Genomic DNA, 22123 nt, shown 5'->3' on the forward strand with positions numbered 1-22123 from the left:
TTAGTCATAAACTCCACATACTTTGCAGAGGTCATCTTTACACCTTTGGGGCCCCTAAGGGGGCTGACCAGCTCTGTTCCCATGATTCCGGCCCAAAACATGACTCCACCACCGCCTTGCTGACGTCGCAGCCTTGTTGGAACAGGGTGGCCATCCACCAACCATCCACTACTCTATCCATCTGGACCATCCAGGGTTGCACGGCACTCATCAGTGAACAGGACTGTTTGAAAATTATTCTTCATGTATTTTTCTGCCCAATGCAGCCATTTCTGCTTGTGAGCATTGGTTAGTGGTGGCCGAATAGAAGGTTTATGCACAGTTGCAAGACTCTGGAGGACTCTACACCTTGATGTCCGTGGGACTCCAAAGGCACCAGCAGCTTCAAATATCTGTTTGCTGCTATGTAATGGTATTTTAGCAGCTGCTCTCTTGATCCGATGCATGGATCTGGCAGAAATCTTCCTCAATGTGCCTTTATCTGCACGAACCCATCTGTGCTCTGAATCAGCCACAAATCTCTTAATAGTGCAATGATCACGCTTAAGTTGTCATGAAATATCTAATGTTTTCATACCTCGTCCAAGGCATTGAACTATTTCACTCTTTTCGGCAGCAGAGAGATCCTTTTTTTCCCCCATATTGCTTGAAAATGGTGCTCTGCTTAATAATGTGGAACACCCTCCTTTAGTAGTTTTTCCTTAAATTGGGCTCACCGGCCAATCTAATTATCACAGGTGTCCGAGATTGTTTTCCGTGATCAAAAGAGCCCTGACACACAATGACATCCATGAGTTAAACTGAAAAACAAAATATTTAATCTTTGTGACACTTAAATAGAATTTGCATAATAATTTGGAACAGGGTGTAGTGTTACATATTTCCTCTCACACAGTAACTATACATATAATGGTGTCAATATCATATCATAGTTCACCAGTCAATAATTAGACCTCAAAAACAACAGAGCATCTGTATCTTAATGTATATGTATGACGCCTTTAATGTCTCCTGTTCTTCAGGGGCAAAACTGAACCTTCATATCAAAAATAGAACATGTACAGTCATGCATCTACAAAATAGAATACATGTATTAAACGCTATATAGTATCAAATGTATGTTTGTTTCCTGTCCAAGCTTCACTATGTCTCTGAAGGTTCTCAAATATCCATGTCATGGTACTGCTAGTAGTATTCACATTCAACTAAACTTGGTATGTAATGTTAAAGAGCAGAGATGGCTCTTTAATTAGGCAAATTAGATGGTCACCTAAGACCTCATGCTCACAGGGGCCTCATGGCCGCCTACTTTGGAGAGCCCAGCATCAGCAAAGTTGCCAACAGGGCCACCATCAGGAATGGGATGTTTCTTTGCTGGATGGGGGTCTCTTTGATGGATTGGGATGTCTCTTTGCTGGATGGGGCTGTCTTTTTTCTGGATTGGGCTGTCTCTTTGCTGGATGGGGATGTCTCTTTGCTATATGGGGCCGTCTCTTTGTTGAATGGGGCTGCCTCTTTGCTGGATTGGGCTGTCTCTTTGCTGGATACAGATATCTCGTTGCTGTATGGGGATGTCTCTTTGCTATATGGAGCCATCTCTTTGTTGGATTGGGCCATCTTTTTGCTGGATTGGGATGTCTCTTTGCTGGATGGGGATGTCTGTCTGCTATATGGGGCCATCTCTTTGCTGGATGGGGCGGTCTCTTTGCTGGATTGAGCCATTTCTTTGCTGGATTGGGAACTCTCTTGGCTGGATTGGGCCATCTCTTTGCTGGATTGCAGTGTCTCTTTTCTGGATTGGGCCAACTGTTTGCTGGATTGGTCCTTCTCTTTGCTGTATTGGGCTATCTCTTTGCTGGATTGGGCCACCTCTTTTCTGGATTGGGATGTCTCCTTGCTGGATTGCAATGTCTCTTTGCTATATGGGGCTGTCTCTTTGCTGGATTGGGCCATCTCTTTACTATATGGGGCTGTCTCTGATTCATCTTTTCCTAATTTTTTTTTTTACAAACTTGTTAAAAAATATTTTTAAATAATTTTTTAATGTTTTTTTTAATTATTAAATGTTTTCTTTTTTTTAATATGTTTACTAGATGTGTAGTCTTCATGGTGTATTGCATTGGTATCACTGGGACCATAGGATGTGTGTAGAGGCTGCACATGAGAGATCATGGGGGTGGCTGTGTGAGTCACAATGGAGTGCACCCTGTTAGGTTAAATCACTGTGATGCAGTACTGCTTTCATGAATGTCGCAGCATAGTAAAACACGTATCTTGCATTGTTTAACTGTCTGATAACTACAAATGATATATGGCTGTGGATGATGCTTGGTGTACATTTACAGCCTAAGTATGGGCCATTATGAAAAATGCATGCACACTGACCACACTGTATGATTCTGAAGCTTGGCAGGAGCAAGCAGGAGGATGCTGGCAATTCTTTCATTTTTTTTCTATACTGGTTTGCCTTTTCATGACACTGCAGTACAAAGAAATGCAGCACCAAGTGCTTTTCTGTATTCAGGTTCTTTGACCATAGTCAATGCATTGGCTGTGTCCACAGCATGTATTGGGCATAGGTTGAGGAAATAGATGATGGATCTATGGCCTTTGTTGGATAATGTGAAATGTAGGCATAACTGAGAGCTGTCTAGTAAGTGTCGATCACAATACAGAGGGAGCTTGTGTTGCAGTACATATCCTGGTGTGATATGATCCAATGACATGCTGGAATCCTTGAGTACTGGCCATGGGTGAATTGCCGTCAGTTCATTATACACTGTATAGTGCAATGTCTTATTTATTTTTATTGCTTGAATTATTTTTCTCATAATGGATGTGAGTGGGACCTCATGTCTTTCCTGAATTGGGCTACAGTGGGGCAAAAAAGTATTTAGTCAGCCACCAATTGTGCAAGTTTTCCCACTTAAAAAGATGAGAGAGGCCTGTAATTGGCATCATAGGTAGACCTCAACTATGAGAGACAAAATGAGAAAAAAAATCAAGACAATCACATTGGCTGATTTGGAAAGAATTTATTTGCAAATTATGGTGGAAAATAAGTATTTGGTCAATATCAAAAGTTCATCTCAATACTTTGTTATATATCCTTTGTTGGCAATGACAGAGGTCAAACGTTTCCTGTAAGTCTTCACAAGGTTGGCACACACTGTTGCTGGTATGTTGGCCCATACCGCCATGCAGATCTCCTCTAGAGCAGTGATGTTTTGGGGCTGTCGCTGGCCAACACGGACTTTCAACTCCCTCCAAAGGTTTACTATGGGGTTGAGAACTGGAGACTGGCTAGGCCACTCCAGGACCTTGAAATGCTTCTTATGAAGCCACTCCTTCGTTGCCCGGGCGGTATGTTTGGGATCATTGTCATGTTGGAAGACCCAGCCATGTTTCACCTTCAATGCCCTTGCTGATGGAAGGAAGTTTGCACTCAAAATCTCACGATACATGGCCCCATTCATTCTGTCCTGTACATGGATCAGTCATCCTGGTCCCTTTGTGGAGAAACAGCCCCAAAGCATGATGTTGCCACCCCCATCCTTCACAGTAGGTATGGTGTTCTTTGGATGCAACTCAGCATTCTCTCTCCTCCAAACACAACGAGTTGTGTTTCTACCAAACAGTTCTATTTTGGTTTCATCTGAACATATGACATTCTCCCAATCCTCTTCTGCATCATCCAAATGCTCTCTAGCAAACTTCAGATGGGCCTGGACATGTACTGGCTTAAGCAGGGGGACACGCCTGGCACTGCAGGATCTGAGTCCCTGACGGCGTAGTGTGTTACTGATGGTAGCCTTTGTAACGTTGGTCCCAGCTCTCTGCAGGTCATTCACTAGGTCCCCCCCCGTGTGGTCCTGGGATTTTTGCTCACCATTCTTGTGATCATTTTTACCCCACGGGGTGAGATCTTGTGTGGAGCCTCAGATCGAGGGAGATTATCAGTGGTCTTGTATGTCTTCCATTTTCTAATTATTGCTCCCACAGTTGATTTGTTCACACCAAGCTGCTTGCCTATTGCAGATTCAGTCTTCCCAGCCTGGTGCAGGTCTACAATTTTGTTTCTGGTGTCTTTCGACAGCTCTTTGGTCTTCACCATAGTGGAGTTTGGAGTGTGACTGTTTGAGGTTGTGGACAGATGTCTTTTATCCTGATAACAAGTTCAAACAGGTGCCATTGATACAGGTAATGAGTGCAGGACAGAGGAGCCTCATAGCCTCCTTGGCGGTATTCCCGAGTGTAGCTCGGGGTAACATTTCAGTACCACAAACGGTAACCCCGAGCTACACTCGGGAATACCATGCGGCACTGCTCCGGCATTTGTTCTTCACTTACCTTACCCTGCGCTCCTGTGATGTGTCCCCTGCAGCGTCCCTGGCCATCTCCTCCGGCTTCTGTGTCCTGTCCCTGTGACGTCGGGACGTACGGGCGCCGCTGGCGGCGGGAAATTTAAAAATTTTAAAAAATGTCTTTTTTTTTTTTACATTTTACATAGTAAAACATCGCTGTCTCAACCAATTTCACATACATTTTGTCCCTAGTGCTTTGTCCTGCGCCCTGCCTGCATTTTGTCTGTTCTTTCTGCCTGGAAACTGAGAAATGTCTATGGCGTCCAAAAAGTGTCCCTTTAGGTCAAAAGCTGTTTAGATCAGCTAGAGAACAGCGATAGTAAGTCAGAACCACTTGCAGAATTGAGTGATAATGATTTGTGGGGAAAATCGTCATCAGACACTGAAAACGATTTTGCGACTTTGCTCAGCAATGTGCTAACTTGGCGCTATATTTCACATTTCAGTGTTTTTGGTTTGATTATATTATTGAATTATGTGTATTATTATTATATTATTATTTTTTATGTTTATTTATTAAATTATAATTTATGATTACGTGTTTCAAATTTTATCCTACCCGGGATGTTTACTAGACTCTTGTTCGGACAGATTTCAGTGAGTTATTCCTAAGAATTACAGGCCTAAAATAAAAAAAATACATATTTCCATGCAAAAAAATGGTACTGCTTTCAGCATCAAAAACCGGAAAGAATCATACCGCCAAAGAGGTTAAAGACAAAGATACAGGTCTGTGAGAGCCAGAAATCTTGCTTGTTTGTAGGTGACCAAATACTTATTTTCCACCATAATTTGCAAATAAATTCTTTCCAAATCAGCCAATGTGATTGTCTGGATTTTTTTTCTCATTTTGTCTCTCATAGTTGAGGTCTACCTATGATGCCAATTACAGGCCTCTCATCTTTTTAAGTGGGAGAACTTGCACAATTGGTGGCTGACTAAATACTTTTTTGCCCCACTGTATATCTTTGCTGGATTAGGCCGTCTTTTTCTGAATTTGGATGTTTCTTTGCTGGATGGGGATGTCTCTTTGCTAGATGGGGCTGTCTCTTTGCTGGATTGGGCTGTCTCTTTACTTGATGCAGGTCTCTTTGTCTCTTTATGTTTCCTATAATGGGTGTAAGTGGGGCCTCATGTCTTTTTCCTAAGTTTTGCCTAAGGCCTCACAAAGCCTAGAGCTGCCTCTGTTAAAGAGAAGATATTTCACCACTCATCCAAGTGGCATCCTCAGTTTAAAGGATTATTAGGCATATATGTCAGCATTTTTACTTACATTGCTGAATATATTACCCATGTGATAAAAAATGCTCAGGTTTGTTCCTGTCAGAGTGATGAGATTTTTCCAGAATTACATAATACAAGTGGTTGAATGTGAATAACTACTACTAGCAAATCAGCTTTAGCCTCTCCTTTTCTAAGGTTCCTGAACTATGTTTTAATCCATTTTATTTTCTCCAAACATAGCATACTACACCATTGTGCAGAGCCAGTACTCAGCCTATTATCCATGCCTTAAAAATAAAGTTTTACAATATCTAAATAGTAATTAAAGATGATTTTGATACCTTGGATGATTACCCATTTCAAAGTACCTGATTACAGAAGTACGGTATATATGTCATAATATGTATTGAGAGTTACTAAAAGGAACATTTTCCTTAACCCAAGTAGTATCTTTGTAATTATGCTTCTCTACTTTTGTAATCAATTAATTTGCACCTCATAAATTGGAAATGATTAAACATTGCTTGGAATAGGTTTACATGTCTTTTTAGTGTACATACAGGAACAGTCATTTCATTAGCAGCTAAGGGGTTACTGTCATAACGTCTAGGCTGCTAGTCTTACATGAACCATAGCTCATGCCAGAAATAGTCATTGTAATAAGCTTGCTGCTAAAATGCCTCTTAATATCATGCATAGAGGATGAGTGGCTCTTGTCATGAATATTTTTAGACAAATTAAATCAGAATTCCTTGCCAGCTCCAATTACAACCTGTCACTTCTGTCTGGGCCCTGTGGGACTGTGTAGGTGTGCGAACGGATTCTAAAAAAATTCTCTTTGGTACAGTGATGTTCGTGGGCAAGAATGTTAGCAAACAGCAATTTAATACACAAGTGACAAATTTTGTGTAAGGACAAAGCCTCTTGTATTGCCGCATACAGTGCTTGATCTCTTTATAAAAACTGGTCTTCTCTGTAATGTGCTATGTTGAGTGACAATGATACACTGAATTTCATTTACAATTGTTGAATATTCATATAGAATTCATCACAGAGGTTCTTTTTTTCCTGCATGAATAGAGCTCCGTGGTATTATCTCAGTAAAATTGCTTTTGGTACAAATAAAAAACAAAACGCTATGTTATATTTTGTGTATTATCATGCTTCTTTGAATTGGAAAAGACTGGACAAGAATAGTTGTCAATCTCTCCATATATTTTTTTAGAATCTCTTGTCAAATTCTTTTTTTTTTTTTAACTTGCCAAATTCCTAGTACTTACAGAAAATTACTGCAGATGGAAAATGTTAACCACATACTGTAGGTAGTAAGTACAGACCTCAGATCATATTGTGCATTGTTTTAAGTGGCAAGGCTCTTATAGTGCTCTAGCTTTTGTTCACATACCTTCTTTTAAGTTGGCAGGGTGCAACACTGGGCATGCATTAATTGGCTCTGTAGCCTACAATGGACTTCTCATACATAACTATGTGACAATGATGAAACAATCAGCATATCTTAGTTCTATACTTATTACTGTGTGTTGGAGAGGTGAAGGGGGGCCTTTAGGGAATTTTTTTCTTCCACTTTTAACTATTTTTTAGTAGAAATATCTCAGTAAACGAGAAAGAATTGGAGCAGGGGCGGACTGAAAACTCATGGGACCCCCGGGCAAAAGAAGATCATGGGGCCCCCTGTGTCCCCACCCAAACAAATCCCCACCTACATATTGCAACTAAGCTAGAGGCGTATTTAAATATCTAACACAGCATAGTTCCTGGCCTTTTTCTGTAGAAGCTGCTGGACACTGCCAGGTTTAAAGATGGCCACTGCGTGGCAGCCATTTTTACGACTCAATCAGGGGCATTTTATGAAAGCAGTTGGCCTGTGCGCAAGATCATAATTTGGACCCTAATGCCAGAGGAAGAAGTGCAGCGCACCATGGCAAAAATTTCGGGGGCTGGTTACATAGTACAGTGAAGATGCCTGGTGATTGAGGGGTTAATTGCCATGTGCGGCTGTTCAGCTCCCATTCAGCTCCTTTGTGACAGGGTTGCCAACCCCCCACAACTTGTTTTTTGTTTACACTGAGAAGACATGGAAAATTTACTGACAATGTTTTTACTGAGAACCTGAAATATGACAGAAACCCCTATTAAAAACTAAGAGGGGAAGAGGGGGTGAAGGGAAAGAGACAGAAGGAGGGATAAGGGGGAGAGATAAGAATAGGATGGAGAGAGATGGGGGAGATGGGAAAGTAGGAGAGAAATGGAAGAGGGAAGAGAGGAAGGGGGAAAGACAGGGGGTGACACACTTTGTGGTTTCCAGTATAAGACATATAGTGCCCTCATCCTCAAGACAAACAGGGGAACCCCCATGCTCAGGTCACACAGAGGACACTCCATTATATGATCAGGGGCGGACTGACCATTTGGAAACTCGGCACTGCCCGAGGGCCCGGGGTAAGTAGGGAGCCCCATGAGATGCCCCTGGTACCTTTTTCATAGGCTTTTTTGAGTTTGGGCAAGGACACAGGGGCCCCATGATCCCCTATTGCCCTATGAGTTGTCAGTCTGCCCCTGTATATGATGTATAGCCCCCCCCACCATTCTCAGGCCACACAGTGGGTTCCCCATTATAAAGTACAGAGTACATACTCATCCTCTGGTCACAGAGTGGGCCCCTCATTATAAGGCACAGAGAGTGCCCACTTAGGGTAGAATGGGAAACTCTAATTATAAAGCACAGTAGGCTCTAATTCTCCAGTCACAAAATGTGCCCCTCATTACAAGTTGTACAGCACCCGCATCCTCAAGTCGTACAGGGGGTCCCCCCATTATAAGACGTACTGATCTCCTCATCCTGAGGTCACACAGGGGGTCCTCATGATAAGTACAGTGTCCCCCATCTTCAGGACACACAGGGGTCTCTTACTATAAGGAGTGCAGTTCCCCCATCCACATGAGTACACTATTCCCGCTCAGAACACACAGGACCCCCATTATATGAAGTACAGTGCTACCCCCCCCCACACACACACACACACACACACTCAGAGTCCCCCCCTGCATACATGCTCACCACTGATGATAAATAGGGTTCAGATTACAACTATGAGAAGAGGGGCTACTGGCTCTTACCACCCTTGCTCCAGCAGACATTTAATTCAACAGGCTGCCCATTGTACTTCCCACACAGCCTGGACTTCAGGAGATGGCAGGTGCAGTGCTGAGTGTCAGGGCAGTAGACCTGTCAGCTTCCAGTTGCATTCGGGTGAATAAGCAGCCAGACATCCTGCTGGGAGGCTGAGCTATGTAGACAGCGGTGTAGAAGAGGCTTCAGCAGTGCTTCTCCTCACTGACACAAGGGAAATGCAGGATACGTGCCGAAGGCACTCCTGACCCCATACCTATCCCTGCCATTAGTTCTCTCACCTGTTCTGGAAGTGTCCTCCTCCTCCACAGGCTCTCTCAGCCTCTGCCAGTCTCTTGCTCCTCTCAGGATTGGGCCCACTTACTCCATCTGCAAGTGTACAATCCAAATGCACACAAATGTTTCTGTGCTAAAAATGTCTGTGTGTATAAGTGGGTGCTGCAGCGACCGTCGGCTGGAACCGAACAGAATCAGCAAGGGAGAATGTCACCAGCACACCGAGGATCACCAATCTGGGTTCAAAAGCTTTAATGAACGATCACATAGTTACAGCAAAGCAACGTATTGGAGTCTCGCAGGAATCCCTTCATCAGGCGTGTGACGAATGTCTAACAAAGGGGTCCTGCAAAACTCCGAAGCGTTGCCTTGCTGTAACTATGTGATCATTCATTAACCACTTCAAGTCCGGACACTTTCACCCCCTTCCTGTCCAGGCCAATTTTCAGCTTTCAGTGCTATCACACTTTGAATGACAATTGCGCGGTCATGCAACACTGTACCCATATAACTTTTTTAGCATTATTTTGTGACAGATAAAACTTTATTTTGGTGGTATTTATTCACCACTGGGATTTTTATTTTTTTGCTATATAAATGAAAAAGTCTAAACATTTTGAAAAAATGTTTTTCTTAGAAAAGTTTGCAAATAAATAGTCTTTCTTCATAAATCGTGGCCACAATGTATTCAGCTATCTTTTTTTAGTAAAAAAAACAAATAACCAAAATTAGTTTATAACCAAAAATTATAATGTTTCAAAAAGTTTTTTACATTTTTCTTTTATTTTTTTATATTATTATTTGTGTTTTTTTATGTTTTTTAACATACTGTCACCCTAGCAGGACATTGTCACCATAGTGACACTGTACTACTAGTGGGGGGGTGATGAAGATTTTTTTTTTACACTGATTGCTTTTGCACCCATAAAGACTGTAAAAGCAATCATTGCTATTTCTCTCTGGCTGCATTCTTGCAGCCATTGAGAAATACTGTGTGAGCTGTGATTGGTCACAGCTTGTCACATGGTACAAGGCTGTTGTGAATAGCCTTGTACCATGTGACCTCTGTGATTATTCATGGATTTTACACTTAGTAAGCAATGACGTCAGAAGTGACATCTTGCTTACTACTATTCATGTGATCACTGATTGGCCAATCAGTGATCACATGATCAGGACCTCACACAGAGGTCCCGTAAAGCGATCACTGGCTCGTGGGAGCGCGCACAGACAGGGAAGTGGGGGGACGTTAATAAATGGCCACCTTCTCCTGCACTGCTCCCGTCCAGCCATTTATATACATGGGCCGGACAGGAAGTGGTTAAAACATTTGGACCCACATTGGTGATCCTCAGTGTGCTGGTGACATTCTCCCACCCCTTCCTCCCAGCCTCTCATCGGGTCCCCTACTGGCCATTCGGGCCCTCGGGCAGTGCCGAGAGCCCGAATGGCCAGTCCGCCCCAGAACTGGAGTAATTTCTTTCACTTTGACAGAGGTCTCACATTATTACATACTTGACAAAGGGAACCAGCCTTGCAATATTGTGTGACCAATATGCACTCTATTCTGCATCAGTAAATTAGAAAAATGTTTAGGAGAATAGCTTCTGGGCACCCATTTAAAGAACCTAAAGTGCATAAAATAAGAAAGAGGTGCAACCATGCTATCATTGGTATTAGAGAACTGCGATGAGAGCATTGTAGAGAAATAGAGGGTTCATTGTGTATGAGATCCAAAGGCTAGTGAAGATCACTGTAGTAGCAGTGACTATTACAGTGATTTCCATCTTCCATGGGGATCCCACAGGTATGACACATACATATTTACATTGGTCTAAGCTGGAAACATTTCTATACTTAAATTTCAGTTTTAAATACATAAATTCATTTATATTACTCCAAATTTCAAAAGGTTTCTAAAAATAAAGCACCTGCCAAAAATATTTAAGATTGCGGATCGTATACCAATATACTCTATACTGTATACATGTTACATGGCGGTGCTGAGTTAACATTGTTAGACATTGGAGTTGATTTACTAAAGGCAAATAGACTTCACACTTTGCAAGTGCAGTTTTTCCAGAGCTAGTAAATGAGGTAAAGCTCCTCTGTGCAAAAGAATACACGCAAGGAAAAAAATTAAAAAACAATGTTTTTGCTCACGATTTTGCACATGATTGGATGAAGGAAGTCAACAGAGCTTCTCCTTCATTTATTTAGCTCTGACACAACTGCACTTGCAGAGTCAAATTTTACCTGCAAAGTGCACAATTTATTTTCCTTTAGTAAATCAAGCCCATTGCAAAATGGCACAGCACTTTCCAGTAGCAATGCTTTTAAGACTTCAGGTGTCTGAACACAATTTAGCTGTGCGGTTAGTTCTTCTCTATAACATTAATTGCTACCAAATCAATATTTAGTGCATTACTAACCTCCTTGCATGTTGAGGTCCACTTGCTTTCCCATGTGGCTAGCTGTTATAGGTTTTGCTTAACATTTTAAATCATTTCATCATAGCAAGGTTAGATGAAAGAACATATTTTCAGAAATGGATATTTTAGGTTCCACAAACTAGGACAGCTTTAATCAGCAGTCTAAAGAGCATTAAATCGCAGTACAGTAAGGAATGAGCTTTTTGTTTGCTGTAAGGCAGCTTTAGGAAAACAATCAAAAAGAGCATTACCTATAGCTGTGTTTCCAAACTAAATATACAACACTAAAAAATTTATAACTCAGTAATATCACTTAGATTTGCTGGAATTCCACCATTGTGATATTTTATTTGCTGTGGTTGTATTCATATAATAGTACAGTAATACTTCTTAAAAAGAAATCTTAGAAAAATAACTATGCTGTCAATGCTGACCTGCCTCTGCTTTTGCTAGTTGATGTGCATGCTGTTAAGTTGATCCTTGCTTTGAGGCACTGATGCATTCTATAAAATAAGAATGAGGTAAGAACTTCTTCTGATCTGCAGACCAGTCAATACGCATTTTCAGAAGAAGAGGTCTTTTAAAGCTGAAGGTTAGAATTTTTTTAATGCAGCACCATACACCTTAGCTTATGTAATGGTGCCCATATGGAAGAAAAATATATTTTAAATATATTTTAGAAATATTCTTCCCAAATATACTGACATATATTTGAAGTGCTACAATATTGGCCATATTCAATATATTTTAAAATATATTGCAATATATATACACACACACATACATATACTGCATGTTGAAATGCATTTTTATTACAAAATATATGAAAAATATTTTTAAAAATACATTTCAAATATACTGTTTGTCTTTAAAAATACAAATCTACATTATGTAAAAATATATGTTAAAATTACTTTTTATGTTAAAAGTAAACTGAAGAATATATTTAAAAAAATATATTTTTAAAAATATATTTTTGAAATATATTCTTCAGATTTTTTTTTACATATACAAAAATAATTTGAACATATATTTGTAAATGCATTCCAAAAATGTAGATTTGTATTTTTAAAGCCATACAGTATATTTGAAATGTATTTTTAAAAATATTTTTCATATATCTTGTAATAAAAACGCATTTCAACTTGCAGTATATATATATTGAAATATATTTTGACATATATTGAATATGGCCAAAATTGTAGCATTTCAGATATATGTCAATATATTTAGGAAGAATATTTTTAAAATATATTTCAAATATATTTTTCTTCCATGTGGGTGTGTATCCCAATACTTGCAGGCTGCTGCTTATGGTAAAATATCTTCCTTGCTGTGCATCTGCTGAGTAGCCAGATACTGTCCTGAATGGCTGTTTTCTGGCACTGTGAGAGTTAAAGTGGAGCTAAACTCCTAAAAATACTCACCTCCACCTTCAAGTGATGCAGCAGTTAACCACACCAGCCACTGTCCTCTTCTCCTGGAATACACGTGCGTACTGAATTTTCAACCTTTTGATTGGCCGGCAGTGGGATGCGCACAAGTGTCAGTCACTAGGGCACAGTCAGAGTGTGCTGGGAATGCACACTGAGCTCAATGTACATTGAATAGAAGACTTTAAGAAGGCTGCAATACCTGTCTGTTATTGGAATAGAGACAAAGCATGTCTCGCCTGCAGTAAAGAGCTGCCTCTCACAGTCTTTTACAAATTAGGTCTAGTTCTGCCTTAACTTCAGTCGCTGCTACTGAGAAAAGTTGCACTGTTAACCCACTCTTTTCTGCCATCTATGCCTTCACAGAACTTGTATTACTACACCCCCACAATGCAGGCTGCTGCTTCTGGTAAAATATATTCCCTGCTGTGCATCTGCTGAGTAGCCAGATACTGTCCTGAATGGCTGTTTTCTGCCACTGTGAGAGTTAAAGTGGAGCTAAACTCCTAAAAATACTCACCTCCACCTTCAAGTGATGCAGTAGTTAACCACGCCAGCCACTGTCCTCTTCTCCTGGAATACACTTGTGTGCTGAATTTTCAACCTTTTGATTGGCCAGCAGTGGGATGCGCACAAGTGTCAGTCACTAGGGCACAGTTAGAGTGTACTGGGAATGCACACTGAGCTCAATGTACATTGAATAGAAGACTTCAAGAATGCTGCAATATGTGTCTGTTATTGGAGAAGAGACATAGCATGTCTCTTCTGAAATAAAGAGCTGCCTCACACAGTCTTTTACAAATTAGGACTAGTTCTGCCTTAACTGCAGCTGCTGCTACTGAGAAAAGTTGCACTGTTAACCCACTCTCTTCTGCCATCTATGCCATTCACAGAACTTGTATTACTACACCCCCACAATGCATTTCATTCTGTGACTGGGTGGTGAAGCAGTTGAATGACAGGATTCCACCATCCATTCTCTGAATGTGATACATATCTTGGAAAATATTAGTGGGAGTTTTGTCAATGGTGGAGAGGGCAGAGGGGGGAAGGATTTCTTAGCAACTAAAGTGCCCAAAGGTGAAAGAAAGTCTTCATTCATACTGTTTCAGCTTCTAAGCAGACATAAGGAAAGAAAATGATTGCAAACAACCTACCAGCTCCAAAGGCTTTAGACCAGTGGTCACTAAAGTACCGGTGTCTGCCACATTTACTATGTTTATTGTGTGTCTCAGGAAAGTTGAATCATAGAACATTCCTAGCTTTCATAGTCCTTCATCAAATGCATCTTGGACAGACTGTAATGCCAGAACCCCTGTGGCACAGGTCAGTCACCCCTTATTTCTGTGTGCTGGGTGACTGTCTCCTCTTCCTGATATCAGCACTGTTTGATTTAATGCGAGCCTCTCCTAGTCCAGATCTGTACTGTTGATTACCCATCGCTACAGCAAAAACCTGAATCTGAATCAGAATTTTCTGCCGGTGAAAAAATATGTCACATGCCATAAAAATTGAGATTGGAGGGCCCTGAGGTAAAGTATGGTGAAATTGTTTTTGATGCATGCCCTACAGTGTAAAATTGAGGAAGGGATGTAATAAAATAAAATTTCTGGAGATGGCCCTTAAAACACTCTAGGTAGGATTTTTGTTTATGACCTGGATAAGACCCTGGGCCAAAAGTAACCAAAGAGTTTTCAAGATGTACAGGCTTGGAATATGTATGAAGGTAGGGTTCATAGAGTTAAAATTAATTTTATGATGTGGCTGTTTGTGTCCACAACACTCTGAAGCTGCATTGCATTGCAGTATCCAATATTTCTTCAATAATAAACTAGCTTGAGCTCTACTATTCAGATCAGTACTGGCAGGAGTCCATAACAACTAAGTGGTCAGTCTACCTAGAAACAGCTTCACTGGGAAAATATTCCCTTTATGCATCTTTTCATCTCATTCCACTTCTTTCTTCTATTTCTCTTTTTCTGCTGCTGGTGATCTATCAGCAGCCAAGCTGTGTGTTGTTTTTAATGTTGATGTTTTGATCTAACATGTATATGTTAATCTCTTGGCTCCAGGAAAGGCCTGGAGATTTCGGTTGCATATTCCAGGCCTCCAGTAGAGAGGAAGAATCAGGGACTGTAGGTGGAAATACTGAATGTTCTTTTGATGATAACTTCACTTGTGATTTGCTCTTGGGGCATCACTACAAGGGCTACATTCAAATGTAGCCCCAACATACATTCTTTACATGCCTCTCCTCTGTTTCTTCTTACAATTCATTGAACTGATTGTAGAAAGCTCAGACATTGCTTCCTTCCTCTATACTTTTTTTGGTGCAGTCTAAAAAATAAAGCTGCAGTTCTTACAATATGCTATCAAGCACGCAAGAATTAGAAAATTTAGGGTCACATCATTTGTGATTTTTCCAATAAATACGGGCAATTCATAATATAATCCCTGATTTGCTGAGGAGTGTTACACATGTACTTACGTGAATATTATTTGTCAAAATGCTTGCAGATTAGTTGATTAATACACTGATTAGCTTTCATTTAGAGGTTTCTAAAAAAATGTAACTCCAACCAAAACATTTTTGTAGTTTTGGCTAGAGTGAAGAAGGATTAGAAGTTCAAGTTTTTATTGCTGTTTGTGTTCCCATTTGGGACATTTCCTCTCACTAGACATTTTGTTTCGAATCGCATTCCGGACAAATTTTTTTATTATTCGGAGATTCAGATGTATCCAAATAACGAATTACAAAAAGAATGAATCTGAAATAACGAAATGAAATTCGGCCGAAATTCGATTAAAAAACAAATTCAAATTTGAAAACAAAATTGAAAACAAATTTTAATTCAAAAACAAAATTGAACAAACATTCAAAAACAAATTTAAAGCGGAGGTCCACCCAAAAGGGAAAGTTCCGCTTTTAACCTCTTCTGGCGCCTGGGCCTTGACGCCGAGCAGCCGCACATTTGTGTGCAATTAAGAAAAACATATGTGCTGAGAGCGCTCGCCCTCTGATACCCACGGAAAAGGTCCCGATCTCCTCTTTCGATCGGGACTTTTCCCGATCATGTGACCACATGAAATTAAAACCCTGCCCTGCCTCCTGGCTTCTGAAACCCTTAAAGGGCCGGGAGGCATGGGCGCCAAGGGATTAAGGACTGGTCCCCTGCTCCCCGTTATTTTTTACATTTTTTTCGAATTCAGTTGAAATCTTTTCGATTTCAAACGACTTTTCGAATTTTGTTGAACCGATTTCGAATACAAACGACATTTTTTGAATTTGGTTGAAATGTTTTCAAATTGAATTCAAATATAAATTACGGAAACGAATCCCGAAAGCTAACTGAACGACTTTACCGAATCCAACTACACAAAATTTGTTAGATTTTGAAATGAAACAAAACAAATTTTTTTGTTTCGCACATGTCTACCCCTCACTTCCTGAGTGGTCGATGGCAGCGGAAGTCAGCAAAGTCTCATCAATAGGATACAGACAGCAGTAACAAAACCTTCTTTAGCCAAGTGTAAAATAATTAAAACATCTGTCTGTTTTACTGCTGTCTGTGTCCTTGATAAGAGTATGCACGGTCACTGAGACAGAAAGCGAAGTCAAACTTACCTTGCAGAGACAGATGTTACAACCTATTACTACACTACCCAAAACTAAAAGTGACATTTTGGATAAAGTAGGGTTTTAAATTAGTAAATTACTAACCAATAATATATTCCTTTGCATTCAGGTTTATATTGACTTATATTAACACAAATCTGGGAAATTAATTTCTATTAATCCATGAAAATTGCTATTCCAAAAAAATCCATGCTTCACCTTCCACCAGACCTGTGATTTTTAATTTACCTTTACAAGCAGAGTTTTCTTCTAGTCCATTCTAATTATCCTTTACATACACTCAACGGCCTCTTTTTTAGGTAGACCTGTTCAATTGCTTGGTAACACAAATTGCTAATCAACCAATCACAGGGTAGCAACTCAATGTATTTAGACATCTAGACGTGGTGAAGACTATTTGCTGAAGTTCAAACCGAGCATCATGATGGGGAACCAAGGGGATTTAAGATACTTTGAACATGGCATGGTTGTTGGTGCCAGATGGGCTGGTCTGAGTATTTCAAAAACTGCTAATTTACTTGGATTTTCATGCACAACCATCTCTAGGGTTTACAGAGAATGGTCTGAGCAAGAATAAAATAACAAAATATCCAGTGAGTGGCAGTTGTGTGGACAAAAGTGCCTTGTTGATGTCAGAGGTCAGATGTGAATGGGCATACTGGTTTGAGATGATAGAAAGGCAACAGTAACCCAAATAATCACTCCTTACAACCAAGGTATGCAAATTACCATCTCTGCACGCACAACATGTCGAACCTTGAAGCAGATGGGCTACAGCAGCAGAAGACCACACCGGGTGCCACTTATGTCAGCTAAGAACAAGAAACGGAGGCAACAATTCGCACAGGCTCACCAAAATTGGACAACAGAAGAGTGAAAAAACGTTGCCTGGCCTGATGAGTCTCGATTTTCCTAGAGATAGTTGTGCATGAAAATCACATAGATCAGCAGTTTTTTAAATACTCAGACCCGCCCGTCTGGCACCAATAACCATGCCACATTCAAAGTCACTTAAATATTCTTTCTTCCCTATTCTGATGCTCAGTTTGAACTTCAGCAAGTGGTCTTCACCACATCTAGATGCCTAAATGCGTTGAGTTGCTACCATGTGATTGGCTGATTAGCAGTTTGTGTTACCAAGCAATTGAACCGGTGTACCTAATAAAGTGGCTGGTGAGTGTATATTAATATGGAGAATGAAGGAAAGACTGAAAGAAAGAGCTCTAAGTAGGTTGCATCCTTGGTGGGAGAGTGTCTCAGATCCTGGAGCCTCCCATAGAGACATATGGACCAGTAGCATCTTTATGGTGGTGGAAAACCCCTACAAAGAATAGTAGCTATGACACCAAGCAAGAGTGGCTACTGTACTTAGTTTCAGAGCAAGGGGTTGCAGTGAAGGCCTCCCTACCTTTTCCAGGCCTGGAAGCTAGGGAACATACCCCTTGCTCCAGCACAGTTATAATAATAAAAAGTTGTAGTTCAATGTAAGCTATGTTTTTTTTGTTTTTCAGAATATAAAGTTGGATGTATAACAGTTTATTAAAAGGGTTCAGCAAATACATATTTTTATTCTATTTTTCAGGTCTGGCAGTGTGGGGGCAGTATGGAAGTTCTACCTTGCTCCAGAGTTGCTCATATTGAACGAACAAAGAAGCCTTACAACAATGACATTGACTACTATGCAAAGCGTAATGCCCTACGAGCTGCTGAAGTGTGGATGGATGAATTCAAGTCTCATGTCTACATGGCGTGGAACATACCCATGACGGTAAGCAACATTCATTTCTATACAAATAGATATTGATAACATAGAACAAGTCCAGAGACGGGTTACAAAAATGGTGAAAGGTCTAGGGGAAAAAACATATCAAGAGCGACTTCAGGAGCTTAACATGTAAAGTCTGGTGGAAGGAAGGGAAAGCGGAGACATGACTGAAACCTTTAAATACATCAAGGGGGTGAATAAGGTTCAGGAGGGCAGTATATTCAACACAAAACCAAAATCAAGAACACAGGGACATAACCTTAAACTAACTGGAGGAAAGTTCAAAACTAATCTCACAAAGTAATATTTTACTGAAAGAGTAGTCGATGCTTGGAATAGACTTCCAGTAGAGGTTGTGAGTCAGTCAACAGTAAATAGCTTTAAATATGCTTGGGACAAGCATAGATCTATACTCAGACAAAAAGTAAAAAAGAAAAAAAAACCCACAAAAAAAGCCCACAAAATAAAACAAACATGCCCCCCCCAAAGAAAAGAAGAAAAAAATGGGCAGACTCGATGGACCACTCACTCTTTTTCTGAGGTCACTTTGCTATGTTTGTATGATTTTGTTTATAATTCTCACCTTTGATGTGTTTAGGAAAGTCATCCAATACTCTAATAGGGCAGTTACAATCTAAGTATTTCATATGATGAAAGCAAAGTTTACCTTTAGTAAATACCATCTATAAATATGATCAGTGTATCCAGAGATATAGATATATGAAGTTCTATGAATATCTGAAATATTTCTATAAATGTTGAGCTATGTCCTACCGCCATCTATCCATCTAATTAGCCAGTGAGGCCACCCATAAAGTTAATTGGAAGGTTACAGAGATGTGACCAACTTAGGATGTAGCACATCTTTTGCATGAAAAGCCAAGGTTTTCATATGATTTCTGCTGCCTGTATCTCTGAATCTATTGATCATTTTGACATTTGTTCTTCACTGTTAGATCATCTCTGCTTCTCTATTTTCTTACCATATACTCATTTGAAATTGCTTAGCTCTGTGACATTTTTACTTTAACCATGTCACCTCCAGAACAGTTTTTAAATTTTTCATACACGTGTTAAAATCTGAATTTTTGGCTACAAAATTATTTAAAACCTCCAAAACGTGATATATTTTCTGAAAGCAGAGGCCTTGTAAGATAAACAGTACTAGTTGCAATTTTTTTATGTCCCACAATTTTTCCATGGCTGTTTATCAAATATATATTTTCATTAAAATTAAAACACTAAAATACATTTTAGTGCAACCAAACACAATGTAATCTTCAATTATTTTTGTACAAAATAAAAGATGAGGTTGCATCAAGTAAATAGGTACCAAATAATATATAATTTCATCTCCCTGTGAAATGGTGAAAAATTGCAGTACCACACATTGTCTATAAGTAAGCCTTTAAATGCCTTATTTAGCTCATTAGTTGATAGGTAAGCACCAGTGAGCTACCTAGAATGATTTCTTTATTTCTCACATGCACAGTGATTCCCAAAACATGTTGCACTCTTTGCTTACATGTACAGACCCAACACATACCTTTGAGTACATACAGTATGTGTGTCTGCACTGGACAATATGTATGCTTTTAGGTTTCTTTCTTATTTTTATTTTATTATATTTTCTATTTGTTAATCCTTTTTTATTTATAAAACAAAAAAGCAGCACTAAAATCAATAAATAACAAACAATTGTGTGAGAAAATATGTGACTCAATAAGCGATACAATCAAATCGGCAAATAATAAAATAACAAATGCCACAAAAAGTGTCCATATAAAAACATGTGCCTCAATACATGATACAATTAAATAATAAAATGGCACAATAAGTGTCCATATGAAGAAAGTTCAAATAGAGTGTCTCTATTTTGAAGCTCCTCTTCTCCAATCAACAAGTGAAAGTGATCGATGCAGCTTCATCACTTTAGTGCCAAACAAAGTGCCACCAATGAGGAAAAGTGCACCTCCTCCAGCATCAACCAGCCAGCTGAAGCAGGGATGTCAGCACCAGACTCAGGAACAATTCCACCTGGCCAGTCTGCATCTATTCCTAATGCTCCTTCCCTGATGCCTCGACCCTTTAAGTTTTTTTAACACACTTCACCGTGGATGGGTTTTTGTTTTTTACCTGTTGATGACATCTGCTATTGGGCTCATGGATCACCTACGGCGGAGCCGGAACTACATGTTATGTGTTGAGTGCAGTATGACCACTTATGATATAATGGTCCAACTGGTCCGGTAAGAGGTCCTTTTCTACACTGTTGGAGGTGTTGGACTTTTCCTCATTGGTGGCACATTGTTTGGCATTAACGTTATATAACTGCATTGATCACTTTCACCTGTTGATTTGAGCTATCTTGGGGAAGAGGAGCTTTAAGAGTGAAACACTTTGAACTGTTTTCATGTGGACACTTTTTGTGGCATTTTATTATTTAATTGTAACAGGTATTGAGTCACATATTCTTATACGGACACTTTTTGTGGTGTTTATTATTTTATGATTTGATGATTTAATTGTGTCACTTATTGAGTCACATATTTTTGCATGTAATTGTTTAGTTTAAATTTGTTTAAAGGTCATTTATTGATATTAGCGCTGCTTTTTAGTTTTATAAGTTCTGTCTAACAGTTATAGTGTCTGCTTGTTTATATGAATTTATTCCTTAGCGCAGATTTACTCTTTGGTTACTAATCATTTTTTATTATTTTTTCACTTACTTTTATTGCTATCACAAGAGAGCTAACCTGCCCCTTTATGTGATTGCAATGGGCAGGTGCCAGGTATTCTTTTTGGAGACATCAGGGGATGATATTTTTTTTTTAAAACACTAATGAATGCAGCTATGTACAGTACTGTGAAAAGCTATAGGCAGTTGTGAAAAAATGCTGCAGATTAAGAATGCTTTCAGAAATACACTATATTGGCAAAAATATTGAGACGCCTGCCTTTACACGCACATAAACTTTAATGGCATCCCAGTCTTAGTCCGTAGGGTTCAATATTGAGTTGGCCCACCATTTGCAGCTATAAAAGCTTCAACTCTTCTGGGAACAGCGCACAGCTGCCCTATTGTAATCTAGTTTATTAAAACCAACCATAAAAATCTGCACAATATGCACTCACAGAATCCATGTAGAAAAAGGCATGTCTGTGTGTATCTACACCAACCGCTCCCAATGGCCGCTGCACAATCCCGGCAGTATGGATAATGGGAACCCTAGAGCTAGTCAGTGGCATGGGGATGGTACTGTGCATGCACCCGAACCTGACAGCGCTGCACTGCTTAGCTGATGGTCATAGGGCAGGGAGAAGCTTGAGGTGCAGGAGACAGACACAGACGTGTGTCGTGGTTGCCTAGATGATGCGATTCAGAGGCGTGGCCTCCTTTATCAAGTTACACCCACCCCTCACACTTACTGTGTTATATAGAGACTACCCAACTCCTACCCTGGCCTGGATCTTAAAGCGGCCATAGCTGTAGGAATTGGCTGCATACCGATGATCTAAAATGTGCACTGCACAGTGGATGAAAATACTGTGCGTGCAGAGGGAGAGAATGTTGGCCTCCAACAGCTCCAAGCTTACCAAGCTCCTTGAAGAGCTGGAGGTTTTCAGGGATGTCCCTAGTTTCTGCAGATGCAGAAATTTCATCAACAATAAAAGAAGGATCTTTGAAGATAACCTGGTTGCAGGCAAAAAGAAAACATTTTCGAGGGATATAAAGGATTATGAAAATGGGGTTTATTTTCAACTGAAAGAAAAATCAGGAATTGCCAAATGATAGGCAGCAATCCCACTTCTTGAATTTAGAAAAACCCCATCCACCACT

The 22123-nt window shown here is 39.9% G+C and overlaps 1 protein-coding gene across 1 annotated transcript in view; it reads left to right on the forward strand.

Moving 5' to 3' along the window:
- The window catches only part of GALNT9 (polypeptide N-acetylgalactosaminyltransferase 9), a 482832-nt gene that overhangs the window by 402593 nt on the left and 58116 nt on the right, over positions 1 to 22123 (forward strand). The window contains exon 7 of the mRNA XM_089672443.1: positions 18100 to 18285. Coding sequence (XP_089528569.1) covers positions 18100 to 18285 — 186 coding nt within the window. The remainder of the gene's footprint in view (positions 1 to 18099; positions 18286 to 22123) is intronic.

Source organism: Staurois parvus, unplaced genomic scaffold, assembly GCF_062004578.1.
Source record: "Staurois parvus isolate SC_StPar_1 unplaced genomic scaffold, SC_StPar_1.0 ptg000129l, whole genome shotgun sequence".
NCBI lineage: Eukaryota > Metazoa > Chordata > Amphibia > Anura > Ranidae > Staurois > Staurois parvus.